The sequence below is a fragment of the Triturus cristatus genome, chromosome 8 (genome assembly GCF_964204655.1).
Source record: "Triturus cristatus chromosome 8, aTriCri1.1, whole genome shotgun sequence".
NCBI classification, from domain to species: domain Eukaryota; kingdom Metazoa; phylum Chordata; class Amphibia; order Caudata; family Salamandridae; genus Triturus; species Triturus cristatus.
Genome location: NC_140591.1, coordinates 354813125 through 354840501, shown reverse-complemented (window position 1 = coordinate 354840501; position 27377 = coordinate 354813125). Strand labels below are relative to the sequence as shown.

The 27377-nt window shown below is 44.3% G+C and overlaps 1 protein-coding gene across 4 annotated transcripts in view; it reads left to right on the top strand.

Annotated features, from left to right (window-relative positions):
- The window catches only part of LOC146802120 (uncharacterized), a 465690-nt gene extending 439668 nt beyond the window's left edge, over positions 1 to 26022 (top strand). The window contains exon 8 of one of the 4 annotated variants that reach the window (XR_014967698.1): positions 22954 to 24470. Coding sequence is in view for 2 of the 4 variants with exons in the window: in XM_085621680.1 (XP_085477806.1) it covers positions 22954 to 23122 (169 nt within the window). In the remaining 2 variants the exon portion in view is untranslated. Of the gene's footprint in view, positions 1 to 11545; positions 11609 to 22953 lie in introns of those variants that run through there. The other 3 variants (XR_014967699.1, XM_085621680.1, XM_085621683.1) reach the window with 3 other exon arrangements.
- The last annotated feature ends 1355 nt before the right edge of the window (positions 26023 to 27377 follow it).

The following is a 27377-nucleotide window of genomic DNA, read 5'->3' as shown; positions in this document are numbered from 1 at the left end:
ATCCGTTGCGCTCTAGATGCTGCTGACACAGCATCAAGGGCAATAAATACTGGCATACTTTTACGCAGGCATGCCTGGCTGCGTATTTCTGGTTTCAAACCAGAAGTACAAACAAGTATTCTCAATCAACCCTTTGAACAACAGCATCTGTTTGGCCCCTCAGTTGATACCTCTCTTGAAAAAATGAAAAAGGACACTGACACCGCAAAATCCATGGGAGCTTTACAAAATCAAACTCCCAGAGCGTCCTTTCGTCGCTCTTTGTATAGGGGCGCCTCAACAACTTTTCCTACCAACACTGCCCCCTCTTCTTACAAAACTCCCTCCCATTTCTCGCCCAATAGAGGTTTTTACAGCGGAGGATACAGAGGCAACAATACTAGAGGCAGAGGTAACAATACCCGTACTGCCTCCGCCCCCAAGCAGTGACTTCCCCCCCCCCAGACCATTCCACTCCTGTCAGGGGGAGATTACAACAGGTCCTACCTGTCTGGAACTCCATCACAACAGACAGGTGGGTGAGACAAATAATTCACTCAGGTTATTGCGTGGAGCTCAGTTCCACTCCTCCAACAATACCACCCAAACAGCGTCCCATGTCACAAGAGCATCTCACACTCCTAAAACAGGAGGTTGTTGCTCTACTGCACAAACAAGCAATAGAACCAGTTCTACTACACCAGCAAAACACAGGGGTTTACTCGCTGTATTTCCTTATTCCCAAAAAAGACTGTTCCCTCAGACCTATACTGAACCTCAGACCCCTGAAGCTTTACATACAGTCAGACTACTTCCATATCGTCACATTGCAGCAGGTCCTTCCTCTGCTAAAACAAGGCGACTTCCTTGCTACCATAGATCTCAAGGACGCCTACTTTCACATTCCCATTCACCAAGCTCACAGGAAGTACCTTCGGTTTGTAGTGGACGGTCAGCATTACCACTTCAAAGTCCTCCCCTTTGGGGTCACTACAGCACCCCGAGTCTTCACAAAATGTCTTGCGGTAGTAGCAGCACACCTGAGAAGGGAAAACATCCATGTCTTTCCATATCTGGACAACTGGTTAATAAAAGCCAAGTCATACCAGCAATGCGTCCAGCACACACACAAGACCATTCACCTCTTACACAAACTCGGATTCACTATAAACAGAACAAAGTCGCACCTCCAACCATCCCGGTCTCAACAGTATATAGGTGCCACAATAGACACCTCCAAAGGGCTTGCCTCTCCCAACCCAATAAGAATACAGGCCATGCAAGCTCTTATACAGAAATTTCAACTGCAACACTCACTAACAGCTCAAGTGTTCATGCAACTAATTGGAATGATGGCCACTTGCATTTTCGTAGTACCGCACGCAAGACTCCAGATGCGTCCTCTACAAGAGTGCTTAGCAATCCAATGGAACCAGGCTCAAGGTCAACTAACAGATCTGGTGGTGGTGGACGGTCGGACACATCGCTCTCTGCAGTGGTGGAACACCAAGAACCTTTCCAAAGGACGGCCGTTCCTCGAGCCTGTTCCACAGGTGGTGCCAACCACAGACGCATCCCTCATCGGCTGGGGAGCTCATCTGTCAGAGTACACAGTTCAAGGCAGGTGGACACCGCAACAAAAGCTACTCCACATAAACCATCTGGAGTTGCTAGCCATTTTTCTAGCTCTAAAATCTTTTCAAAATTACCTATCAGGCAAGACTGTCTTAGTCCGCACAGACAATATGACAGCCATGTATTACATCCAAAAACAGGGAGGAACACACTCTTTAAAGCTCTCCCGGCTGGCGCAGAGCATATGGAGGCGGCCCATTCCTCAAAACATCTATCTACTAGCAGAACATCTACCAGGAGTTCAAAATCAAATTGCGGTTCTGTTGAGTCGTCAGAGCCAACAGATTCACGAGATTCGCAAGTTCTTCAAACTTTCTTTCAAGTATGGGGACAGCCACAAATAGATCTGTTCGCCACACACCTAAACTCCAATTGCCCAAGCTTCGCCGCCAGGTATCCACACCCATTGTCCAAAGGCAATGCGATATGGATGAGTTGGTCAGGCAAATGTGCATACGCTTTTCCGCCTCTCCCACTCATTCTGTTAGTGGTGCGCAAGCTGCAGCAACACTCCCTCACACTGATCCTAATTGCACCAACATGGGCAAGACAACCGTGGTACACCACACTACTCGAACTTTCAGTGGTACCACATCAAAAACTGCAACTCTCACCACATCTGTTAACACAGAACCATGGAGAGATCATGCAGCCGGACCCCATGCAGCTCAACCTAGCAATTTGGCTCCTGAGGTCTTAGAATTTGGATATCTCAACTTCCCTCCTGATTGCATAAACGTTATCAAATAAGCTAGACGTCCTACCACTAGAGCTTGCTACGCAGCTAAATGGAAAAGATTTGTTATATATTGCACCAATAACACCATCAACCCACTAGATGTTTCCATCCAGAACATCATATGCTACTTGCTGCATCTCCACAAATGCACTTTAGCATACTCCTCAATCAGGTTACATCTTGCTGCCATAGCGGCTTACCTCCAAAACAGACAACATCGATCATTATTCAGAGTTCCTGCCATAAAAGCCTTACTGGAAGGCCTTAAAAGAATAATTCCTCCCAGGGTACCACCCTCCCCTGTATGGAACCTCAACATTGTTCTCACCAGACTCATGGGCCCTCCATTTGAGCCTTTGCATAAGTGTGAATTACAATTCCTTTCATGGAAAGTTGCCTTTCTAGTGGCTATTATATCACTCAGAAGGGTGAGTGAGATCCAGGCACTAACAATTCAAGAACCATTCTTGCAACTCCATCACAACAAAGTGGTTCTAGGGACAAATCCCAAATTCCTTCCAAAAGTCATTTCACCATTTCATCTCAATCAGTCTGTTGAGTTGCCAGTATTCTTCTCCCAACCTCAAACAGTAGCTGAGAGAGCTCTCCATACATTAGATGTTAAATGAGCTCTCCTCTGTTGTATTGATAGGACAAAGCCATTTCGTAAAACAAAACAGCTTTTTGTGTCCTTTTCTCCCCCGCACAAAGGTAACCCCATTTCAAAAACTGGGATTGCAAGGTGGATTGTTAAATGAATTCAAATTTGCTACCAAGAAGCAAAAGGCACTCTATCTATTCCCCCTAGGGCTCATTCCACCCGTAAACTAGGGGCATCTATGGCATTCTTAGGGAACATTCCCTTAGATGATATCTGCAAAGCAAATCAGCTACATGGTCTACACAGCACACATTCACAAAGCACTACTGTGTAGACGTGCAAGCAAACAACAAGCTAGTGTGGGCCAGGCTGTACTCAAAACACTATTTCAAACCACTGCAACAGATACTGGTACTCGCTGCTAAGGGAGAGAACTGCTATGCAATCTATGCACTAGTGTGTGATCTGCAGCCCATATGCCTCGAACGGAAAATGCTACTTACCAGTGTGCATCTGTTCTTGGCATGTAGGAGTCACACCCGCCTCCCCGGCTACCTCCATCTGTTCCAGTAATATCTTAATTAGATACATTATTCATGGGCATCTCTTCCTGTTCTCTCACAACTCCCATCATTTCCCGTAATGGCGAAAAACAATCTGAAGATGGAGTCGATGCCCATGCGCACTATGCTCCAGAGGAGGAGTCATCTACCATACAAAGACTCTTCCAGGACAACAACAAAGTGTAATCATCCGGGCCCACCACCAGATGGCGATCTATGCACTAGTGTGTGACTATGCAGCCCTACATTCCAAGATCAGATGCATACTGGTAAGTAGCATTTTCCTTAAATCTAGATATATTACCTTCCCTATACATATATACCTTACATGTACTTATGTATCTTGATATTTCTTACTTATAATTCAGCATCTCCAATGCACTACCCTATATTTTACCCTATACCTCTCTCAATATAGCCTCTACTCTGGCTAATCCCAAACCTCATTCTACTACTCTTCCCAAATCACTTCCCTTTTTCTCATCTTATACCTCTGTTTATCCTCTACTCCACTTTTTGACTCATCCCAAACCCTATTCTACTACTATGATCCCCAAAAAAAACCTTCCATCCTCTAAGCGTTTCTAAACCTCCCCCCCCAAACTTCCCCTTTACTCATCTCAAACCTCCTCCTACATCTATGATCTCCAAACAAACACATTCTAGACCTTTCCCTCTATCATTTTCAATCCACCTAACTGGGTCACATGTCCACCGCTCAAAATAATTTCATATTTCACTATACTAATTCTCTACTAATCCTTTTTGGGTTCCGGAGTAGCGTGCTACATGCCGAAAAGCTCTTTGGCGCCTCCTCAGGGGTAGCAAGCGCTATACAAATGCAGAGATAAACGTTGCCCCAATGGACTACATTTCCCAGCAACCTCGCAACACCTGACCAGGACTAACTCTGATCATATGAGAATGCATAGCCAATTCATGCCTTTATATAGCCCCCAGCCACTGCCTTGGCTAGGGTCCTCTTCCCTTGCGTAGTGTAGTGGACGGCCACATCTTTGCTGAACAGGTATGAGAACTAGCGCTGTTGAGCCCGCACTCAGAGCACAAAAACTCCAAGGAGGAGCATTACTATTACTGGGAACACCTATCAGTAACATGCATTGTTCCGCCTCGTGATCCTGCATTTCTGTGAGGCGTATATGCTATGGACAGTGGGGTGTCTGTATTTATCTGATCATACCTCTCCTATGCATGACTTGAATCCGATTTCATATATACTCATTGTTGGACTTGGCCTTTTTGGCAGGCTCACCCCTAAACTTTTTGCCTTAAGTTCTGACATGGTGTTGGTGGTTTTAGGCCTCTAGGCACTTTAGCACTGTGGTCCAGTGTAAAGTGCGTGCACTCTGTGTACATTTGGTGAAGTTGGCCTGCCCTCCCATAGGAATGCATTGGGGATAAGTGTGTCCGTGGAAATTCCTGGTATGAAAGGAGCGCAGTGTCGAATTTAGTTTGTATGAACTCGTGAGAATAAATGCTGGGTAATGGTGTGTGCAGATTTATGATGACTGGTGGAGAAATGCCACTTTTATAAGTTGGCATTTCTGTGTGTTATGTGTCTGCCTGCCTGATGTGAATTGCATGTCTGGCTTGTGAGTGACAGGGGCTGGAAGGTGTGTGGCTCCAGGAGGGGCAGGGTGAGTCAGCGCTGGGCTGAATAGGACATCTGGGCTGGGAGTAGTGGAAGGGGTAATCCCTGACTGAATAGGATGGTACCTGCCCTAGTGAATGCTGGCTCCACCCCCTGTGCTGTGTCTGATCACCTAGCCCCCACTTGACAAAGGGGAAGAGGAGCTTGCAAAACAAAGTGCTCCAATTCCTCCCTGAACCAGTTGCATCTGGTTTCCCCATGCCCTGCACTTTAGACAACGGAATTCTGGGTATAAATATAGGGGCTGTGACCCCATGATGTTGTTCAGTCTGTGCCTGTTCCTACACCTGTTGGGGTGTGCTGCTGCTGGGGCCCAGGAGGACCTGCCAGAAGGGCTGCCTCCCTGGTCCCAGCATGGCCCCCTTGATTCCTAAGGACCTGAAGGACTGGCTGGTGCCCTAGCGCCTCGTGAGCGCTATGCTGGGTTCTTATGTGCCACAAACAAAAGGAGAAAGTGTGGGCTGTGCAGCGCTGAGCTGCCACCCTTCGAGAGGGAATCCCGATGTGAGGGATTCCCCTGTGATGCGGCAAACCGGGTGCCCACCCCGCTTATTCGATCTTCATTGCGGGTGCCCACCCCTCTTATGCGTGTGTTTTTATGGCGGGTGCCCACCCCGCATGTGCCTGCTTAAAACGTGTGCCTACCCCGTATTGCCTGAGACAAAATCACCGCCGCGGCCCGAGCTTCGAACGGAAGTCAGGCGCGTCCGCCTGACTGTGGGCGGGTCCTCACGTGCGTCCCTTCCACCTTCCCCCGTCCAGGGGAAGGCGACCCAGAAGACAGGAACTGCGTAGCGGTGCTCCCGTGAGAGGAGGGGAGCCCCGCGTATGGCGAGCAAAGTCCCGGTCCCAGGAGGAGGGACCGGGAGGAGAGAAGCGCCAGAGAAGTTTCTCCTGCCGTGGAGAAAGTACCAGCGGGAGGAGAGCCTTCTCCGCGCAGCCCGCCTATGCCGAGTGGATGTCCAGAGAAGGATCCGGCAGGAGACCGAGCCGATCCACACTCCGGTGAGTGGGGGCTGCAGGGGGGCACATGGAGGAGCCCGGTGAACGGGGCGCCTCAGGCACTGAGTGCAATTGCAAAGTTCACTTTTCGGCCTGTTTTGGTTTCAGAGCCCGTGTGGCTCCAACGAGGGGGCACATGGTCATTGAGGGCCCAGAGGGGCCTGTGTCCCCCTACATGTCGAGGCACATTGTTGGTGCCTGAGTGGTCCCGTAGGAGAGCGGGCCACTCCAATGTCGGGGCACATTTGTCTAAAGCGCCCCAGTTGGGGCCCCAAGGGCACAGAGGTGCCCGTCCCCTTTGTCTATCCCAGCTGCGCCGCATCAGCGCGGGCATCTGCAGCGAAATGGGCATTTTGGAGGCAGAGTCCCCGAGGGGGACAGAAGAGGCACAGTGGTGCCAGGCCTACAATTCTTCACAACTGTGCAGCACTTAGCGCCAGCTGCTACGTTTAGGCCACAGTTCTTTGGGGGCATGCTTGAGAGATAAGAGTGAGATACACTCCTTTGCCCCAGCGCGATGGCGCACTCTGGATTCTGCTGCATTGGCAGCGCGCCCTGACAAGTTGGGACATAAGGCATTTGAGCCCTAAAGAAGGCCAGTTGGGCAGGGGGTCAGTGATTTATGTGATCTTAGGAAATGTGATTCTCTACTGTGATTCATGCCTCTAAATGCATTTGGGGATGAGATTATGTGCGTAATGTGATTATGCTGGTGAGATTATTTCCTACTGTGAGTTTTACCCCTAATTTGTGAGTTATGCTTAGGAGGTTAGGGTCTTATGCATTTAGACTTATGAGATGATTGCATAATGTGTTTATGCTGGTGAGGGTGGCGCAAAATGTAATTCAAGCCTAAAAGTGATACTGTGCATAATGTGGTTTATGTTACAGGATGATGCTGAATACAGTGGTTACCAGTGATTACTGGTTGTACGTTTATGTGATGTCCTACTTTTACTAAGTTCACTTTGTGATTGTTCTGACAGTGGTCTAGTGTCCCTGACAGGTGTATATAATCCCGTGTAGATTTTACTAAGTGCCAGGTGGCACAATGTATATTTTGTCAGTACTATTCTAACTTGTTATGAGAATACAAAGGCTATTTTTGATATAACCTTCTGTGGAGTTCCTTTTCTGGTGTGCCTGGTATGTTGTTGCTGTGTGCTTTACACATGGCCTCCGGGATAAGCCTGACTGCTCGTGCCAAGCTACCAAGGGGGTAGGCAGGGGTTATCTTTGGCATGTAACTCCCTTGCCCTGACTAGAGTGGCGGTCTCTGCCTGGCTTTGGCGCAAGCCTTAGCCAACCAGAGATCCCATTTCTAACATTGGTTGTCAGCGGTGAGGATAGGACTTGCGTTTGCGCAGTACCACAATTACAACTGGTTACACTACAAGCTCTGCGTTTTAGATAGTCACATGGATGGGGATTATTGTGTCTGAGTTTGTTTGAAGGATCATTTCTGTTGAAATGTGTTTCTTGTTGCACTATGAGTTGGTGATCCTGCCAAGGACAGAAACCAGAGAATCTGGAGGAGTGACTGCCCTTGTGCAGACTGCTATTTCTTGGGTTTGCCTGAAGCTGAAGGAGGGACTGCCCCTGTGCTGTCTGCTGGTTCTAGGGTTGGCCTACAGTGGTAACTTAATTGTCATGAAGTAACTGGCTCGGGAGGGTAGATTATCCCCTAAGTGCAGTGTGAGTTGTCTGGATTCACCAGTAAGGGTGGGATCCAGTGGTGACAGCAATATGGAGTCCAGCACAGGAAGTCCCATTCCCAGTTCCCAGAGTATGGTACCTGGTTCCCGGTTAAGGGGGGACAGGTTGAGATTCAGGCGCAGTAAGATACTGTGTCACCAGTTGGGGGGGATGGCGTATGTGGAGGAGTGGAGTGTCACACTGAACTATTGGGTGTGAGTTCTCTGAATAAGGAGCTTGCCATGGGGGAGTGACCCTAGAGAAATGGTGCAGATGTCTCCCAACCCGCGTGGCGGAGATGGTTCAGAGGAACCCAACTAGGTACCCTTATAGTGAGGCGGTTGCAAGACCTCACATCATGTCCTGCAGGGGAAGGTGTGAGACTGGGCCGTATTCTGAGCCTCAACCTCAGTCTCCAGTACTGGATGGTTCTTAGAAGGAACACCAGGTAAGGAGCCTAGCCTGTCCTGTTGGACTGTTCTTGGTGGGGGATTTCCCTGTGGTAGGAGAGCTGAAAGTGATCTTACCAGGGGTGGCTGAGGTATCTTCCAGCCTTGCGTGGTGGAAGAGGTTCAGAGTAGCCCAGCTAGGTCCCGGTATAGTGGGAGGGGTGTAGGGACTCATGTCCTGTCTCAGAGGAGGAGTGAGTGTGGGGCTGTGTGCCCCAAGGTGCCCAAAACCCAGTCTCGGGGCCTGGATGGTTCTCGAGGGGAACAGCAGGTTGGGATCCTAGGCTGTACTAATAGGCCATTTGTGGGGGATCTCCCAGTTTCTAGAGAACATGGAGCCTCTGTAAGCAAGGCTACAGTGGTTCTGGTGTCTGGCAGTGCCGCTCCTAAGTGGAGGGTGCAGAAGTCCAGATGGAGGGGTGAGAGGGGGAAAGAGGCCCCAGTGGAAGAACCAGTGGGTCAGGGGCCAGCCAGAAGGACTGACCATGGTGATGCCAATGATTGACCATGGTGATGCCAGTTCTGTCCTTGGCGATCTTCGCGCACTGTCAGATGGACAGGGGTCGGGAGATCTGCGCCAAGCAGACTGTCACACGACACATTGGTTATGTGTCACCCTCAAAGGGGGGCATGCGTGCTCCCCGTGAAGTCCTGGTTCGCCGGGTATCTGACCAAAGGGTACCGTCCCTGGGTTAGGGAGCCAGGAGTAGGTGTTTCCTGAACTGGACGGCAGGGCGACTGTAATCAGTGTCCTGACCGGTTTGCCTTCTAGGGATACCACTCCAGAGGGGTGGTGCAGGCCTAGCAGGGATCTTCAGGGTCCTTGGCTGAGTGTGGTAGTACTACCCTGAGGGCAGGTGGGGCCCATTCTAAGTGAAGGGACCCTGCTCTGCAGAAGGGAGGATGCAGAACTCTGGAAGGGGGTGCAGAGGGAGGGAGTCCTCGCCTCTGACCCCGGTGCAGCCGGTGAATGTGGATCCCAGGTGGTAGACCAGTTGATGGAGAGAGGTCCTGAACTGGTGGGAGAGTTGTGTTCTGGTGGGTGCTTCTCCTGGGAGAGCGCGGAACCCCAGAAGTAGAGGTAGGGTGACGAGACGCTACCCCTGTGACCTCTGGTCAGCCTGAGGGTGTGGACCCTAGGTTGAAGGATCAGTGGTAGTTTGGAACTACACTGAGAGGGAAAGTGGAGAATGGCTGTTGTATGCCAGGGGTTACTGCCCGCCCACTCTGTGGATTGGCAAGGACCAGTTACATCTGGGTGGCCTAGGGCCTGGTCCTGGCCGTGGACAACTACCAGTGGGGTAGCCTAGTTGGGCCTGAGAGTTCTTTTTCAGAGGGAACCACGTGAGTTCAGAGTGGCGTAGAACCGGAGGGTGTCCCTGCTGTTGCGAGCCCGCGTTCATGTTCTATCGCCCAAAGAGGGGAAGCCCATCAAGGGAGTGATTGGTCTACCCTGTGTTTTGGCTGGAAGGGGGTTGTGTTGGACTTAGCCTTTTTGGCAGGTTCACCCCTAAACTTTTTGCCTTAAGTTCTGACATGGTGTTGGCGGTTTTAGCCTCTTGGCACTTAAGCACTGTGGTCTAGTGTAAAGTGCGTGCACACTCTGTATACATTTGGTGAAGGTGGCCTGCCCTCCCATAGGAATGCATTGGGGAGAAGTGTGACCGTGGTAATTCCTGGTATGAGAGGAGCGCAGGGTCGAGTTTAGTATGTATGAACTCGTGAGAATAAATGCTGCGCAATGGTGTGCGCAGATTATGATGACTGGTGGAGAAATGCCACTTTTAGAAGTTGGCATTTCTGTGTGCTATGTGTCTGCCTGTCTGATCTGAATTGCATGTCTGGCTTGTGTGTGACAGGGGCTGGGAGGTGTGTGTGGCTCCAGGAGGGGCAGAGTGAGTCAGCGCTGGGCTGAAAAGGACATATAGGCTGGGACTAGTGGGAGGGGTAATCCCCTGACTCTGAATAGGATGGTGCCTGCCCTAGTGAATGCTGGCTCCGCCCCCTGTGGTGTGTCTGATCACCTAGACCCCACCTGACAAAGGGGAAGAGGAGCTTGCAAAACAAAGTGCTCCAATTCCCTCCTGAACCAGTTGCATCTGGTTTCCCCCTGCCCTGCACTTTAGACTAAGGAATTCTGGGTATGAATATAGGGGCTGTGACCCCATGTTGTTGTTCAGTCTGTGCCTGTTCCTACACCTGCGGGGGCGGGCTTCTGCTGGGGCCCAGGAGGACCTGCCAGGAGGGCTGCATCCCTGAGCCCAGCATGGCCCCCTTGATTCCTAAGGACCTGAAGGACTGTCTGTTGCCCTAGCGCCTCGTGAGCGCTATGCTGGGCTCTTATTTGCCCCAAGGAAAAGGAGAACATGTGAGCTGCGCAGCGCTGAGCTGCCGCCCTTCGAGAGGGAATCCCGATGTGAGAGATTCCCCGTGATGCGGGAAATGGCGGGTGCCCACCCCGCTTATTCAGCTTCATTGCGGGTGCCCACCCCGCTTATGCGTGTGTTTTTATGGCAGGTGCCCACCCCGCATGTGCCTGCTTAAAACGGGAGCCTACCCTATATTGCCCAAAACGAAATCACCGCCGCGAACGGAAGTCAGGCGCGTCTGCCTGACTGTGGGCGGGGCCTCGCGGGCGTCACTTCCGCCTTCCTCCGTCCAGGGGAAGGAGACCCGGAAGACAGGAACTGCACAGCGGGGCTCCTGTGAGAGGAGGGAAGCCCCACGTATGGCGAGCAAAGTCACGGTCCTAGGAGGAGGGACCGGGCTTCGCGTATGCAGCTTGCCGGAGTTCGCTGTGCTATGCTGTATTGATTCACCTTTAACGCGCGGCGTGGAACTTAGGGCGCATTCTCGGTGTGTTTTTGTATTTGTTTGTTTTTGTGCATATACTGCTTCATGTCATGTAAAGGTAGGCGTTTAAAACCAAGCTGTGCAATTATTTGTTCACACGCGGTATACAGCTTGCCCAGAGGTACGCTGTTTTTATGCAACTTTGTGAAACTTACGGTTATAGCGGATCTTTTTTTTTATTTGTATATTTTAATATATGCATATTATGTACATACAGATTTGCAAACACAATAATAAAAGCAAATCTACAAAGCAACACCATTCACAAACAAAATTGCTTTAACTTAAACAAAGGCGAGACCTGTTGCATTTTCAATGCTTGTTCTTTATGCTGTCCTCTCTATGATTGTCAAACAGGACAGCGAGCACCCTGAGCCCCATGCCAGGGTGAGTTGAGGCACGATTCCCAACACTTGCGGGTAAGCCTTATTCTGAGTTACTGTTATAATTTTTCAATGACCTGCTCCGCCATTACATTAAGATTGTGGGGCACTGAGCATATAATGGATTGGGGGTGTATGGCGGGGATTGTTGTTGCGCCCTCTAATCCTACCCAGTGTTTAAATGTCTACCTAGCATTTTCTAAAGTTTGTTTTGTCAGAAACTTATCTGGTGGGTATTAATAATATTGTCCCTTAAAAAAGTACATATGAAAACTCTGCACGTTTTTTGCAGGTACCCCCAGTGAATCCTTCACTTAGTGACATCTCACAGTATCACTGTATGGCTTTGTATATATTTACGTTGTATATATTTAATTAGTTGTTATTGAGCAGCTGTCCCGAGTTTAGGTCCCAAAGAAAGCTGCAACACCTTTGTTAAGGATTATAGGCTGAAATATGTTGACCCTTCTTTGACACAAGCAAGTTTAATCTTCCCATGAAGTGCCCTGTTTTAATCATGTCTCAGGGATGCACCAATAAAGTAATTTGCGGACCTTGTAGCTAGTTTTAATTTTCACATCCATGTTGGCTCTGCTGCCCTCACCACTCTGAGCTCATCATTTGGGTATTTCCTATACCTTACTACCACATACTGCTCACCTCTCTTCAGTGAGCTGTGTGCAGCCTATTGTTTTGTGGCCAATGAGCCATATGTCAGAATAGTGCCAAGCAAATGTTTGCATTCCATAGGAAAATCTTGTGACGGAAGGGAGAAGAAAATAATGGGGGGTGATGAAGACAAGGATGTTCAGGCTTATGAGAAAGATCTAGACATCTAAGACGTGAGGACTCAGCATGTAATTCCTAAAGATCCAATCAGTCACAATATACCACAGCCTTTCCTCTCACCCATAACCCTCCCCGTCCAAACATGCCTTCAATTTTACCGCATAAAAACAGGGCAGCTAAGAAGTTCAGATCGCTCTGCATGTTAAGACATTACATAGCGGATAGGCTGCATAACCACCCCAAAGATATTGCCACAGCCCTGATTTCAACAAGAATGATCAAGTCAGGGGAATAAATAATGCAGTGATTATTCTTAATTCCAGTCTCAGACTTCTAACCTTAAAAAAAGTATGAGCCATCCGATGCTAATGTATGGTGTTTACAGAGGCCCTTAAGCCAATAATCTGTTTCTTTTCACTGCACCTAGACATTATACAATAAACTAGACATCATCTCTTTCCCTCACCCCTACAACCCGACCAATGAAGTTGAGGAAGTAAACAGATGCCAAGGAATAAATAACAAACAAAACGGCATCAGTTAACCTTTGAGCAGTTAGTTTCACAGCAGTAATTTTTTTCCAGTATACCTTCACCTGAAAGTCAGGACCATCTGATCAGATTGAAAATATGCCCTGAGCCACATTTTTGCATTGCCTTTGATGCTGATGGTTGAGATTCGGGCCAATGACCAGCAGTGTAGGTTTGTGTCTATGAGCAAAAATATTTCAGAAAAGAAGTTCAGTCTAAAAAGTGTAGCCATACGTTTTGATGATACCAATCTGCTGGGAAAACATGCAAACCAAACTCAGCTAGTAATTAAGGGATGCAGCACATTAAAGTCAAGCTTCTTTTTCTCCTTACCTTGGTGCTGGAAGCTCATTATCTACTTCACAGAGACCTGTTAAATGTTTCCAATTGAAGCAATCACCTTGAATCAATCGACTATAACTTGACTAAGGATACCTTTTTTATCCCAAAAGCATGAGGGGTATCACAGTCAAGAATACCCACAACCTTCATAAGTAACACTTATTTCCCTACGCTGAGAAAATATATATGACCCATGTGCCAGCCTAAGTAGGTGCAACATCCTATTTATGGGTCCTGTAACTTTTACCTTACCAAAGACTACCATGTTTGTCTCACTTCACAAGATTTTGTTGGTCCATTATATATTGCTTCTGCTACAAGACATGCAATCTTATTGAACATCCTTATCATGGTTTTATTTTCGAAAGAGAATATATATCACGATGGTGTATGTAGGGGCACCATGACTACCATGTTTTACCGTAGCAAACAAGGTTTGTTAACATCATTGAACCTTCACCAGAATCAATGAACCAAGGAAACAGACACCTGAGCATTAAGTCATGCTACTGGTTCATGTCCTGCCTTTGTCCAAATATTTAATTGCAGGCAGCCTCTCCAGGGACTTGAAGCAGTTCCAAGAATGCAACTAGATGAAGAGTTCATGCATTACTAATTTCAAAATTGGGAAATATCTGAACTAGGCTTATTTCCATCTTTTGAAAATACATAATGCCGAAGTCTTGGGTGGAAGTACCCCGAACTACACTTAGTAAAGGAAGCTGTTTCAGTGGCACAGTTCAGAGGATGTTCCTACTCTATTTCACTATGCTTTTTTTCCCCATTCCTATTGATACCACACACACTTAAGAGAACACTTTTTTTTTGTAATCAGTTTTACATATCGCAAACTTGACCCGAAGGTATCAGAGTGCTTTACATGAACACTAGTTGCATTGCAGACAAAGACACTCATTTTTTTATGCAAGGGGAGATTAAGTGATTGGTCCAGAATCCCAGGGTGTTGAGCGTCCCTGCCGAGACTCAAACCCTGTTCACCCGGTTTGAAGTCGACCGCTCTAGCTGTTAGGCAACATGGATGATTTCTCTTGCTCCGAGATTGTGGAACAGTCTGGTTTGCTTTTCTGCAATTGAGTAGAAAAGGCTCAATCCAGTCTAAACCAACTTGTTAATGTCCTTATTGTTCCATAGTGCCTTTGTTTGAAGAATTTAACACTCTTTGAGGATAGGGCCTACAACCTCTCAATTATGGTCAAATGGTATTGTGTAGAGTGTATTATTCCCTATATCTTTGCAATACATTTCCAAATGGTACACAGAAAAAAAATGATTCGGCAAAGGGGTGAAGTTGAAAAGATAGAATTTTATTTTATTTTTCCTTTTTTTCTTTTATTTTCACTTTTTCCTTATTGTTTCATATAGAAATCCAGTGTCATTTTCTTTCCCGGTATGTACAGAACAGTTCCAAATACATAATTTGGTTAAGCCTTAGTAATGTTCCATGTTTCTACGGATTCTCGTGGACCGAATCAGACCGAAAGGCTAGCTGGCCTATACCAGTTTTCAGCCTTCATAAAGCCCCAGCCTTGCGTACCAAATAAGGGGTGAAACACATGTTGGCTTTACTCAAAATTCATTTATGTCCAGTAACTAAAAACTGAAACATTACTAAGGTTTTACCAAATGATGCATTTGGAAGAAGCTCTTACATTGTGCCGTAAGATTTGCAAGAGAAGTTGCTGCCATTTTTGCATTACAATGTATTTAGTGCAGACTTTTTTTATAAGTATTTTATAGGTCTTTAGAATGCCAGTGTAGGTGTGTCTCTTGAAGATACCATAGTTATTTATTCTCATTCTTATCAGTTTCCTGCAGAGGTGTTCAGTTTTTCCTGCATCCTTAGTGCACCAGGCATTTGAGGACTTGTTACACTGCCAGACAGTTTTGAATTGGACAGTCTAGTCCAATGTGGCGCTACTCAACCTATGTTTGGAAGTAGTTTTGGTATTGATGGCTTAGTTGATCACCAAGAGCAGGAGAATTAAGAATAAGAGCATTTTTTTATTTGAACATGGACCTTTTGGGCCAAGCTCTAGAATGAACCGGGACAGACAGGAAAGACACATGCTTTGGAATCTGAGGCTATGGACAGGAAAAAGGTACTACAAAAACATCTGTCCAAGAAGTGGAGTAGAGGTGAATATGCTGAGTTTATTGTCTGAGATGAAAACATGGTGTAGTAGATGTCAGGGTTGAGGGCTGTGGTGCTGAAAGAACCCAAAGAAATGTCTTATGTATTAACTAGCATTTCTAAACTTGATACAGTTGAACAAAATCTGTTGGGAAGATCCATACTTGTGGATGTTAAAGGCATATCTAATATTCTTAACCTAGCTGTTAAGATTTTTAACACATCTGCGACTAGTAGTCCCTGCTCCATTGGTCCTCATAGTAGCTAGGGAAGTGTGCAATCGCCCATGAAAGACCTTTCCCTTGTTCTCAGAAGGAAGGTTTGAACACTCTTCCTGATGTCCTAGGGGGTCTTAGCTGGTGGCTTACTCTGTAATAGTCTGAGAGTATTTATCCCTTGAAGCTGTTCTCTGACCGTTTACAGGGATCAGGGTTTCATGTTAGGGACCAGACAGTTTACTCTTGAGTCAGAGTTGTGCAATTGCTAAGTACCCTCACTGAATTCTCATTAGTGGGGTAAACCTTGGAAATTTGAGTCCTTAAGTAGTAATGTAAATGATAATGTCTTACCTGTGAGATAGGGCTGTGGAAGAACTCCTATGAGGGTTTCATCTGTGCTGTTGATTTGGCTTTTGCAGGGAGTCGCAAGGGAATAGAGGACTATCCTGAGAACGCAAATGCTTAGATTTTGGTCCTGCTGCTTACTGCCTAGTCGCTTCTTACAGCCTTTTCTTTTCCTCTATTTGAAGTTCAGAATGCCGTACCTCAATTTGAATTGGATGAGAGTCTAGGACATCACATCTCAGGGTTACATCCATTTCACAATCATTGATTGAGTCCATAAATCAGTCCAGTGGGCAAGGATCTTCATAATTCTGTAGTTTTGTTTTCATGGGTGATTAATATGGTTGCAGGGTCCAGTAAACCATATCAGATGCCCATTTTTTTCCTGACACAGACTTGGCGCCAGGATTCTTTTGCATCGATGAATGGTTTCCTATGACAAATGTTGGGTGGGTAAAGATGTGTTGGTCGTCATACTTGAAGGGGGCCATGGCAGTTTTCCTCTGAGATGATCTACCTTTGTGCTGATGTCTTGGAAAACAATCAATTTTTTTAATTTCTTAGCATGGCTACTTGTTACCTGTGGATCATAGTCAGTGGGCCCATTGCAGTTTCAACGGGGGATCAAATGTTAGGTTTGTCTTCTCTAGATCCAGACTACACTGGATGTGCTGGTGCGAATTGGCCGTATGTGCCAGGGTATGTGGTAACATTGGTGCTTTTCATCATACGGTCTGGCGTTGTCCACTAATCCAACACATCTGGAGCAGGGTCACAGGGGTGATGAAGGGGGTCACTAGACTGACAGTCCCACTAGAGGCCAAATGGCTGATTCTAGGTATTGCAGGGGAGGACAAGTGGCTCAAATACTCTATTTGGTGGCTTGCCACAGCCGCGTGAGTGGCAAAGCTTAACCTGGCTAGACTCTGGGGAGCGAGCAGACCCCCAGCGGTCAAGGAATGGGAAGAGGATCTTGATTGGTGTCAGCTGGCAGAACGCGAGAAATACCAATCCCAAGGATTCCCCCATAAATTAAAAAATATCTGGGGACCATGGCTGCAATACAGGGGGACCTAAGATCGAGGCTGAGTGGACAGGAGTAGCGGGTGCAGGGTAGTTTCACCCTTGAAAGTAAGCTGTAGATAACGTCGTCTACAACACACGGTGCAGCGCACTGGGTTGGGTGGCTAGGAGTTACGCTTGCAATCAGAAATGTCCAGGCTCCCTGGGAGTGGCCTCATGTGCCTATATCTGCTGTTGAATTGTATTTCATTGACTCTGAACAACTGCTCAATACAAAGAGTTTTAGGTAAAAAAAAAAGTTAGGTTTGCAATTTCCAAAATGAATTGTGTCTAGAAGGTTATCATGTCACTTCTTTCTTTTTTTTGTTTAACTTTGTTTTTATTATTGTTGCTATAATCCTTGTATAAAGTACAGTAATACGTTATGTCACCATACAAATTAAAGCGTTGCGTAAACAATCAATACATTTATGGCATTCATTATTTCGAGCATCATCAGTTTTTACAGGCACTAGTTGCGAGTCCATGCCATGCTGTCCTTGCATACAGAGTTAAACCATGACCAATTCAATAAAAACATATATATAACTCTAAACAGTGTACCCCACCGCCCGCAACATTTACAGCAAAGCCATGTGCCACCTAATGTCCTATAACTATGTTTCATCATTTGTGTCAGAGCAGCCCGCCCAACTATGACTACTATTCGTAACGTATATCCTGGTGTCCTGTACCATCCAGAATGCAATGACCATGACTCAGATGGTGTGTGTGGATGATCGGGGGTTGGATATAGATCCGTGTAGGGGGAGCAAGCAGATTGCTAGTGGGGGGGAAACGGGGGCTGGAGGGGGGGTTTGGGGGAACACCACATAAGACATTCATGTGTAGTCTCTCTCTAATAAGCAGCCACGCATCACCCGCCTACCTGCGCGTTAGATGTTAGTAGCTACTACTCAGACGGTGTCCGCCGCTGGCTCCTACACCTGCGTCTCCAAATGCTCACGCCAGTTCGTGTGGAAGTCAGTCAATATTGCATCCCACGCCTCTGCTATTGGCTGTTTGCTCAACCCTTTGGCATCCTCACGACGAAGCTCTGCACACTCCACTTGCGCCCAACACAGCAAGGAGTGATACCAAGTTACTGCCACCGAAGGACAGGAGATTTCCAGCGACTCGTGAGCAGGCGTTTGGCAACTATGAGTCCCAAATCTATGAACCTAGAAGTCACTTTGTGCCCTTTGGATCGTGGGTATAGCCCCAGAATACACACCTCCCATGACCAGCCCAGGGTGCGTTCCGTGCACTGGGCTTGACAGCTGGTGACGGTACCCCAATACGCTAGAACAGCAGGGCATGACCAAAGCATGTGTAGCAAAGCCGCGTCCATCTCCCCACATCTTGCACACGCAGTATCGGCTCGACCAAAATACCTATTTATACGGTCCGGAGTCGGATAGGCTCTATGGACAATGTAATATTGAATAAGGCGAAATCTGACATTATGGGGGATTCGCGTGGGACTCTCGAGTATCCTTCCCCACTCCCTGTCTGTGACGGGTCGCCCAAAGTCTGCGTCCCAGTGAGCTCGAAGGGACAGCAGGCGCGGTATCGTGTGGAGTCTAAGGGACTCTGCAAACCACTTTGTCAAGTGGCAGCCTGTGCCCAGCTCATGCAGGTACTGAATAGTTAGGTGGGTGGGATGTTCCTGTGTCACGTCGCCCCACAGCACGCTAAGCGCATGTGTCACTGCGTCATGCAACAGAAACTGACCCCGCGGTAAGTCCGAGCTCTCGGTCAGATCTGCGAACAGGAGGAGCTTACCGTCCGTATACAAATCACCTAATGTTTGTATACCAGCCTCCACCCAATGCATTTGCTCTGCACTCATTACAGCTCGTAGCCTCCTGGGCGTACATAATATAGGGAGTGATGGTGCATAGGGCACTACATGGTGCGTAATGCGCAGGCTAGTTATCATGTCACTTCTTTATAGTTTTTCCCGTGTCCCATAGAAGCATAGGTTATCCCGGCGGTTTCTGTCTTCTAAATCCACAGTCTTTCTTTGCATGAAGCAATACTCCTGTTCCTAGTCTATCAAGGTTTGTATCCTCTGTTGAACTAGGTTTGTCTATTTTCACTCCCACAAAGACACGTATTAAAGAAGGTAATATCCAACTTTATAGAGAGGCTATCTGCTTATGTTTTCATTGTATTGTCAACTTTGAACCTTGATGTCCTCAGGGCCATCAGTTATTTTGGGATAGCTTCTAAAGCAGTGTCTTGCAGCATAGTGCCTTGTTGGATATTAAGTTTCGAAGCTTTCCTGCACAACTTCAGTGAAGTTGCCTTGCTGGCTTGACATTGAGGTCGGTTGATTGGGGACCATTATGTTGAGTGTTGTTGCCATCGTTCTGGGAGTTTGCATCATTCAGGGTGTGGCTGGGTAGATAATTCGCAGGTTAGGGTGTTTGTCAACCCTTAAAGTGAGACTGAATGCATACTGTTGTGTTCTGGGAGGATTTGTTTACTGGCCTCCTACAGCAAGGGTGGGGTTGTTCGGTTTTGATGCAGGTAGTTGCGGGTCACTGAACCAAATATGTAGAGTCACCTTTTTTCTTAAAGGAAAGGGGGCCTCCTGATTTAATGGGCCTTTTTCTGTGATGTGTGTCAAAGATGATGTACTAAAGAGAAAGAGTTGTCGTTACTGAAGAAGATGTTGATGGGAGCACAATGTGGACAGTGTTAATAATCTGTGTCCATAACGCTTTGACCACACTGCTGTTACGTTGTGCTCCATGCACTTGATCTGCTTTCCCAAGATTTCTCCTCTGTGGCATGGTCTGCGCAAGATACTGCTGCCCGTCCTCTATACTGCCTCTCCTCCAGGCTGTCTGAGAGTGCTTGAAGGGCCCACCAGCCACACACTTTGCCTCCGTGCCCACAAGTGTCTCCCCGGCCGGTAACTCCATCCCAGCACTCACCGTTCTTAGTTAAGATGGGCCTGCCTGTTAGGAGCCCCCAGGTGCTCAGTGCCTGTCACACATCTCACGGATCCCCACTTCGCATAGCACCCCTGATGCACTACCATAAAGTCATCCCCAACTGCTCCCAGGAGCATTGGTGACTGCCGCTTGCTCCTCTGCTTTTTGCTATGTAGGGGGATCCTCTCTTATTGTCAAGGGAGTGTGGCATCAGGTCACTCAGAACGGTCTGCAGCGGAGCTCCAAGGGAGTGCTACCATCTTTATGGGAGCTCAGCCCCACCCCAAGGAACCTTTATCCTTGAGCTGGCTAAAATGTATATGCTTCTGGGAGGAGGTACTGAATGAAGTGAATAGGAATGTTAATTTCATCGCCAAAACAGCAGAGTTGGCTATCCAGCGATCCTAGTTCTAGAAATGTTTCCACTATATTCTGGTACGGGCAAAAGATGGCACTAGTCTCCTGGCTCTGAAGCAATCTGTAGCCACATTGCACAGAACTCATACCATCTGCGTCTGAGTGGCTAATTAGAGAATATGGGAACTCCTGACAGTGGAGAAGCTAACACTTGCCTGGAAGTTAGGGTTGCAGTATTTGAATTGACCTAGGACTCTAATTTGCGATTTCTAACTACTGATGTTTGTGAGAAAATGTATCTCTCTTTTTTTAAGGCTATCCCTGTCTTCCTGAGCAGACTGTCCCAGTTAAAGCACAAAGGGTCACCCCTCAACTCATTGAACTTGAAATATCAGGTATAGGACTGGGGGAAAGCACAGAACAAAACTTCCAAAGAAGGTCCTACTGCCCTGATTTACTTAAACCAATGGAAAAATTGCACCATGAACTAGTCCAGATTAATTTTACAATTTTATTTCCAAGCATTCTAATTTCTTACATTTTCTTACAAAAATATGTATTTCATGATTTTTTATAACATTACTTGTATTATACAATAGACAAAAAAACACTCATCGCATACCTTTCAATTCTACATTACAAACATCCAACACACATCGGTATAGAGAAAATTGCGTCCTCTATGCACCAGCCAAATATTGATTTATTTACTCCTTTGTTGTATAGGCCCAGACTGGACACACCAACAGTCAACACTCATCCAGTGGTATAAGTAAATCAGGGAAGTAGGACCTTCTTTGCAGACTGTCCCAGTTGTCTGACAGATTCCCTCAAGGCAACCCTGAACCACATGATGTGGGGCTTTGTTACTCTGTAAACCTGCAGCTCTCTACCATCTTAAGGGCACTTTCAGTATAGTGCTGATTCTTAGCTTGTCATTAGGTTCTGTAATAGCGAGGAGTGGAGAGACTAGAATATAGTTGCGGTGAGCCGGCTAGCTTCATTCCTTATGCCATCAGCCTGACTGGCTTTAGGTGGTGGGACTTCTATGTACCTTTTCAGATTTCATTACCAACTTTGAATCTATAATTCATAGACCACCTCCTTCCCTTTTGGAAGAAACATTATATAATTTGAAATCAGGCCACTGGATTTTATGTTGTACCAAAGAATATTAAACTAGTTAAACATGCTTAACGCTTCATTTTCCTATTGGATTATGTGTGGGTTATTTTCTTGCTATGGAATGAAAGAGACTACTCTACTTGCAGAGTTTGTACTAACTGTCTGATTTAAAGATGCTAATTTAGCTTACTAGAAACCTGCATTGTGAGTTTTGGTTTGATATCATTAGAGGTTATACTGACTACAACTGTGGTTGAGGCCCAAAACCTTTCATTATAGTAAACAAGATGTTTTTCTCAGCCAGACAGCTATACATTGGAAAATAGCACAGCATATTAATCTAGAATCGCCACATACTTCAAAACTGTATCTGTAGTATAGCTGTGTGGGCCTTATCACACTTATTATCTGACCACTTCTCTCTTGCATGCAAGCTTTAGAGCTGATGTTTAGTTTGGCTAGATAAGGCCTTTGTAATCCAATTGCCTAATTAATGCCTGATGATGTCGTAATTAAGTCAGCTTTTACTTTTGAAAATAGGTTTCCAATAGGTTAGGTGTGGAAAATCAGTGTAATGAGAGATTACCAGTAGTATGTGTTAATTACCTCTCCCTTTTGTGACCTACTCCAAGCCAAAATCTTTAGATCAACTATGGTTCAAATCCATGCAGCTTTCCATAGTTGGAAATTTTAGGGAATGGAGCTCACAAAAGAATTGAATGGGGCAGAGCCTTGAATGTTTAAGATAGATATATTTATTTAACTACAGTGCAGCTTTTGGTCCTGGCACAGCTAGATACAGTGGTTCTCAAACGTTATTGTAAGTAAACCTATTGTACTAGGAGTAGAACTGGCTGCAAGTAAATGTTTCATACAATGCTCCTAAAATGCTGTTGCAAGTAAACCTAGTGAATTGGAGGTGTTGTAAAGAAATGACTAAACGTAAATAACCTTTGCTTTTAAAATAAAAAAAAAAACTACAATAAAAAATGTTTTCCTAATTCACACCATTAATAACATTGATAATCGGCATAATATTCTTCTCAACAAAATCTAGTGTTTGAAGCAGAGAAATGCAACTGTGAAAATAATTGTCTACCAGATGGAAATGTATTTGTCGCTACATATTCACATTTATTTTATAATCTCATTAATAAAGCTGTTCCAATGGTCCAAATTTAATTTGAAAATCCAAGGGGATGGCATTTTCTCAGTATAACATTCAGTCCAAGTGTTCTGAAAAGGGTTGTGGTTTTCTGTACATTTCGTGTACAATATTGACCTTTTTTCATTTCTCTTCATAACGTTCAGGTTAGCGAGCGATCATTTATTTTGCTTAGGATCAGTCTGTGATGTGACTACAAAAATGCCTTTCATGGATTTACTTGTCACCTTGATGAATATAAATTCATATGTTTGAGGTTTACGATATCTTTGGAAAATTTTAAATGTAGCCGAAGTCTTCAAGTTAATAATAAAAAGTCTAAAAACAAACTTGCTTTTCTTTTCTTTTTTAGGAGGAATACACACAATGTTCCACGTGACAAAATTTCTCAGATGGTAGAACGATATGAACATTATATGTCTGTAGCTACTGTTATGAATTCAACAGACCCTCCTCACAAAATTGCTGAGCGATCTTCTAGACGTCTAAGGCCAAAGCGGGAACACACTGAAAAATCTTGAAATCCTGTTCTTTCAATTCTGAGCTTTCTGGAGCCTTCCAGCTGGACAATTTTTGTTTGTCAGTCTTTCATTTGGTCTACAATTCGGATTGTTTCATTAAAAAATAATTTTGCTACCTCTTAAAAGGTTCCCTGGCACTATGTGTAGTGTTTTAAATGTAGTACAGACATGAACTGTACAAAAAAACATATTCTACCTTTTGTTTTATTCAAAGTCTTGTAGTGTAACCAAGCCCAGTGTGACTGAAAACTTGCAAGTTAAAATCTTGAAGAGCTTTTTGGACCACTCTGTTTATAATGACTTTGCAGTAGATTTGCAATATACCACTTTCATCGGTGTAAGGTTATTTTTTCCATTTTAATTGGTATTATGTACCTCTTCCATTTTAATTGGTATTATGTACCTCTCAGCAAGAGTCTGTGTTTTATCTGTCTCATTGTCTTCAATGACTCTGAAATGTTTTGCTAAGTAAAACTTTAATGTGGAGACACAGATACACACATTCCGTTTTTTTATGGGATGGTTATACGCCTGGCTTTGGAAATGGACTAGCTATACTTAAACTTTACAGGAAATCAACTAGTACTTTTGATTTGTTCATAGTTGTTCCAAAAAGTTTCAATTGTATTTCTTTGATTTTGCATTCAAGGTTTCAGTTTAATCAAGATTGAAATTTGATCATGACCAGTAACACCTATTCAGTGCCTGGTCAGCCTTGGTGAATGTATCTTTGTATAGGTGTTTTTCTGTACTAGGAGTATGTTCTCTGCATCCACTTAAAAACCAGAGAAACTCCTATGCCATAAATAACACGAGGCAAATGCTTCTATAGATTGTGATTCTTTCACAGAACAATTGTTTTTTGGTTGTCAGACAGCTGGGTTAAAACAAATTCAAACTGATAGCAATTGCTAAAATATTTACCCTCTTAATGATGGATGTTTCCAGATTTCTATGTACACTGATACTTTCTCTACACCTGTGCTTTTGCTGGTGTGATTGCAGCAACTTATTGAAAATGAATATTGGTAGATAGAATTAAGGATTTTGAGGTCTGGATTATTTTTTTCTTTACAACATTTCCATATCCCAGTACTTTTCTTTCTGTAACTAAGCAAATTGAATTTTAGACTGTATCATTCGTGTGAAAAAATAAGCTATTTTATATATTTCTGTAAATATATACATGCCACATGGGCAGTATGGGTTAGATAATGTGTGGAGAACCTTCTTTTGCGAGTCGTCTCAGTTTGTAATTGTGATTTTTGTCAACATGTTTACTATTTTTACATTTACATAAAAATAGATAAAACAAAACAAATAAAGGCTACAGCCTTGAGTTCACATTAGGTATTGTTGTACATTGCAGGAATAAAAACAAGGTACCAATCCATTATACATCATGGCATAACATAATGTTGCAGGATAGTCATTGGTTTAATGGATTCAGAAGAATCGAACACTACGCTTTTGATCACAAAACTAAGTTTAGCATGATGTTAAGTTCCACCTGCAAACTTGACTGATTCTGCAATCACTTAAATAGCAGTTCAGTTAATTGACTTGCGTCAAACATCCTTCCTTTTTAGGTAAAGGAATCTGGAACTGTGCTAGCTATTATGTAAATTTAAAAGGATATTTTTGGATTTGCCAGTGCTCCTGCAAATGAAAACTATGACTCTGTAAAACAAGGGAACCTTGGTCTTTCTATAACTGGTCCAGCTCTTTCCAGAGTAGTCTACCACTTTGTTATATTGGAGTTGAAATTGTTTCCAGTACAGTTTTATGAGTTATCCAAATAAGCAATTGTTTTGAGCAAAACAATATTAGTTGAAGATCTCTGATCCACAGCACCATCTTCTAAATATCACTTCCCTAGTAGTTGATATCAGTAGAAAAGTGTTTATCTTATGTAAGTAAGGTATTCAGAAATAAAAAGATGTCTTCAAGGTGTAAAATGAAATTACATTTTTAATTATTATTTGTACTTTCGATATTTTGCATCAGACAAAAGCGACTGGCAACACATCTTAATTTCTATTACACATGTCAACAAATCATAATTTCATGCATTACAAAGGAAAGTGATTATATGTTGTAGTTAACTGAAAAGGCTTGAATTTACTCACATTTTTACATAAGAGAAAATCCAAGCATCTTTCTAAATACCTCCTTTATTAGAAGCAAAGAATAGTTAAATATGGATTAGTATATTCCCATGTGTGTTTAAAAAGATATTCCGTAAAATTTCTTACATTCTATATTTATTTGGATTTATTTAACAGAGAGGTCATTGACTTAAACAACCTCTGCAGATAGTAGCCTATCTGTGAGCTTATTGGGAATTCAGGAGCAACATATCATGTATAGGTTAACTACTTTTAGTAGATCATCATATTTTTCTGGTAAATGTGTCACAATTTCAGACAATAGTTCTTCTCCCTTAAGAAAAAGAACTCACACTTCTTGTCAGATAGTGTATTCACACATGATTTTGTAACTTAGTAAGAATGTATATACAGCAGTCTAATCTTGAGCAGCAGTTAAGCCTAAAATATGTATGTTTGTACAGAAGCAGTCAACCCTGTAGTTTGTAAAAAAAAACATTTTCACCGAAGAAGGATTTGCTATTAGATTGAAAGTTGAGCTGACCTAATACAGCACAGATATTTAAAATATGCTGAGGGTTTCTACCAGCATTTCTTGTTTAAAAAAAAAAAAAAAAAAAGAGGCAAATAAGACGCTCTTAAGTTGAACTTGAAGCTTAAAGAAATTGTTCTTAGTTGAGAAACTTAATGGCATTCTATGTTTCGAACTTTGATTTTGACAACTTGAATTCATATCATTGTAAATGTAATGTACAATTGAACAGTGTTTTGATAAAGCATTTTAAATGTGAATGAAGTGTGAGTGGGTTGTTTTTGGGCAGGCATGCTTAAAATTTTATTTTTTTCATCAATTGATACATATAGAATGCTCAGTTGTTAACGACAGAATGTGTATTGTGAGCTTAAATTGCCCTTGGGGACAAAAACTTGGTCTGGCCAGAGTATTGTATACCCGGGAATATAATATTATGTAGCTACTGTGGGTTATGTTGCTAATTGATTTGTCCTCTAACTTGGACACATCCATAAATGATTCCGAACACACAAGAGTCAAATGTGGCTTCGTATGTTATTATTCATATAGCGAAGTGCACAAAAATAAAAGTTAAAGCAAGGCTGCCCAATGCAGTAACATACAATTGAAATGTGATCCAATGAAAAGGACATACATGAAACCTCAACCTAACATAATACTAAACCATAGATTTGGCATAGTGTCCGTTTTTGTTCATTTTATATCTGTATGTTCACGGTCTATAGTGACATTCAAGAGTATTTTAGCCATGTACAAAGTGGATGCGGAGCACAGATTGTAAATATTGTTGATGTTTCGACCCTTTCAAGACATTTTCCCTTACATCATCAATACGGGTCTTCTTCAGGACTTAAAAACAACTGCAGCCTATGTGACAAAAGATCATAAGACCCTGTGCGTTAAGAAAAATACATCCACCTAGCAAGATGTGAAGAAATCACAACTCACCTGATTTTGACCAGAAGGGGGCGATGTCTGGTATACTGGTCGAATGTGCACAATGAATGTGCTGAATGTCAATATATAACCCCTGGAAGTATTCTATTCTAAAAGCACTTATAAGGCGCATAGCTATCCATAGGTATCCCAGGGCTAAGAGTGCGTCACAGAGATATTCACTGGCCATAACAAAATTTTTACAAAGATTTGTTCTGGAACAGCCATATTTTCAGTATTTTCCGGAAGGAAAGTTCTTTTTCTATAGAGCGAATGGAAAGTGGAAGGCCATTCAACAGCTTAGCGGCATTAAATGAAAAAAAGCACCCTCCCTGTCTAGCTCTCTTAATAACTGGGACTTTAACGAGAAAGGCATTAGCAAATATGTGTATAGCACAAATGAATATGTGCACTCAGAAGGAAATATATTCGAAAGGCAAAACCTCATCTCACCTCCTGTCTGGGATGCAGTGAAACCAGACGGAATCTACGTCTTCAGTCTGAATTGCGCTGAGTGCGATGTTCCGTATCGATCCCAATGGGATTTTTCCACCTTATCTGAAAAGGGTATGGTCCTTTGAATAGGATCCTATATAAATGAATGAATGCTTGGTTGAGTATAGATATAAAAAAAGGGCATAATAATTGCGCTGACATTGTTGCGCTCTTACCCCAT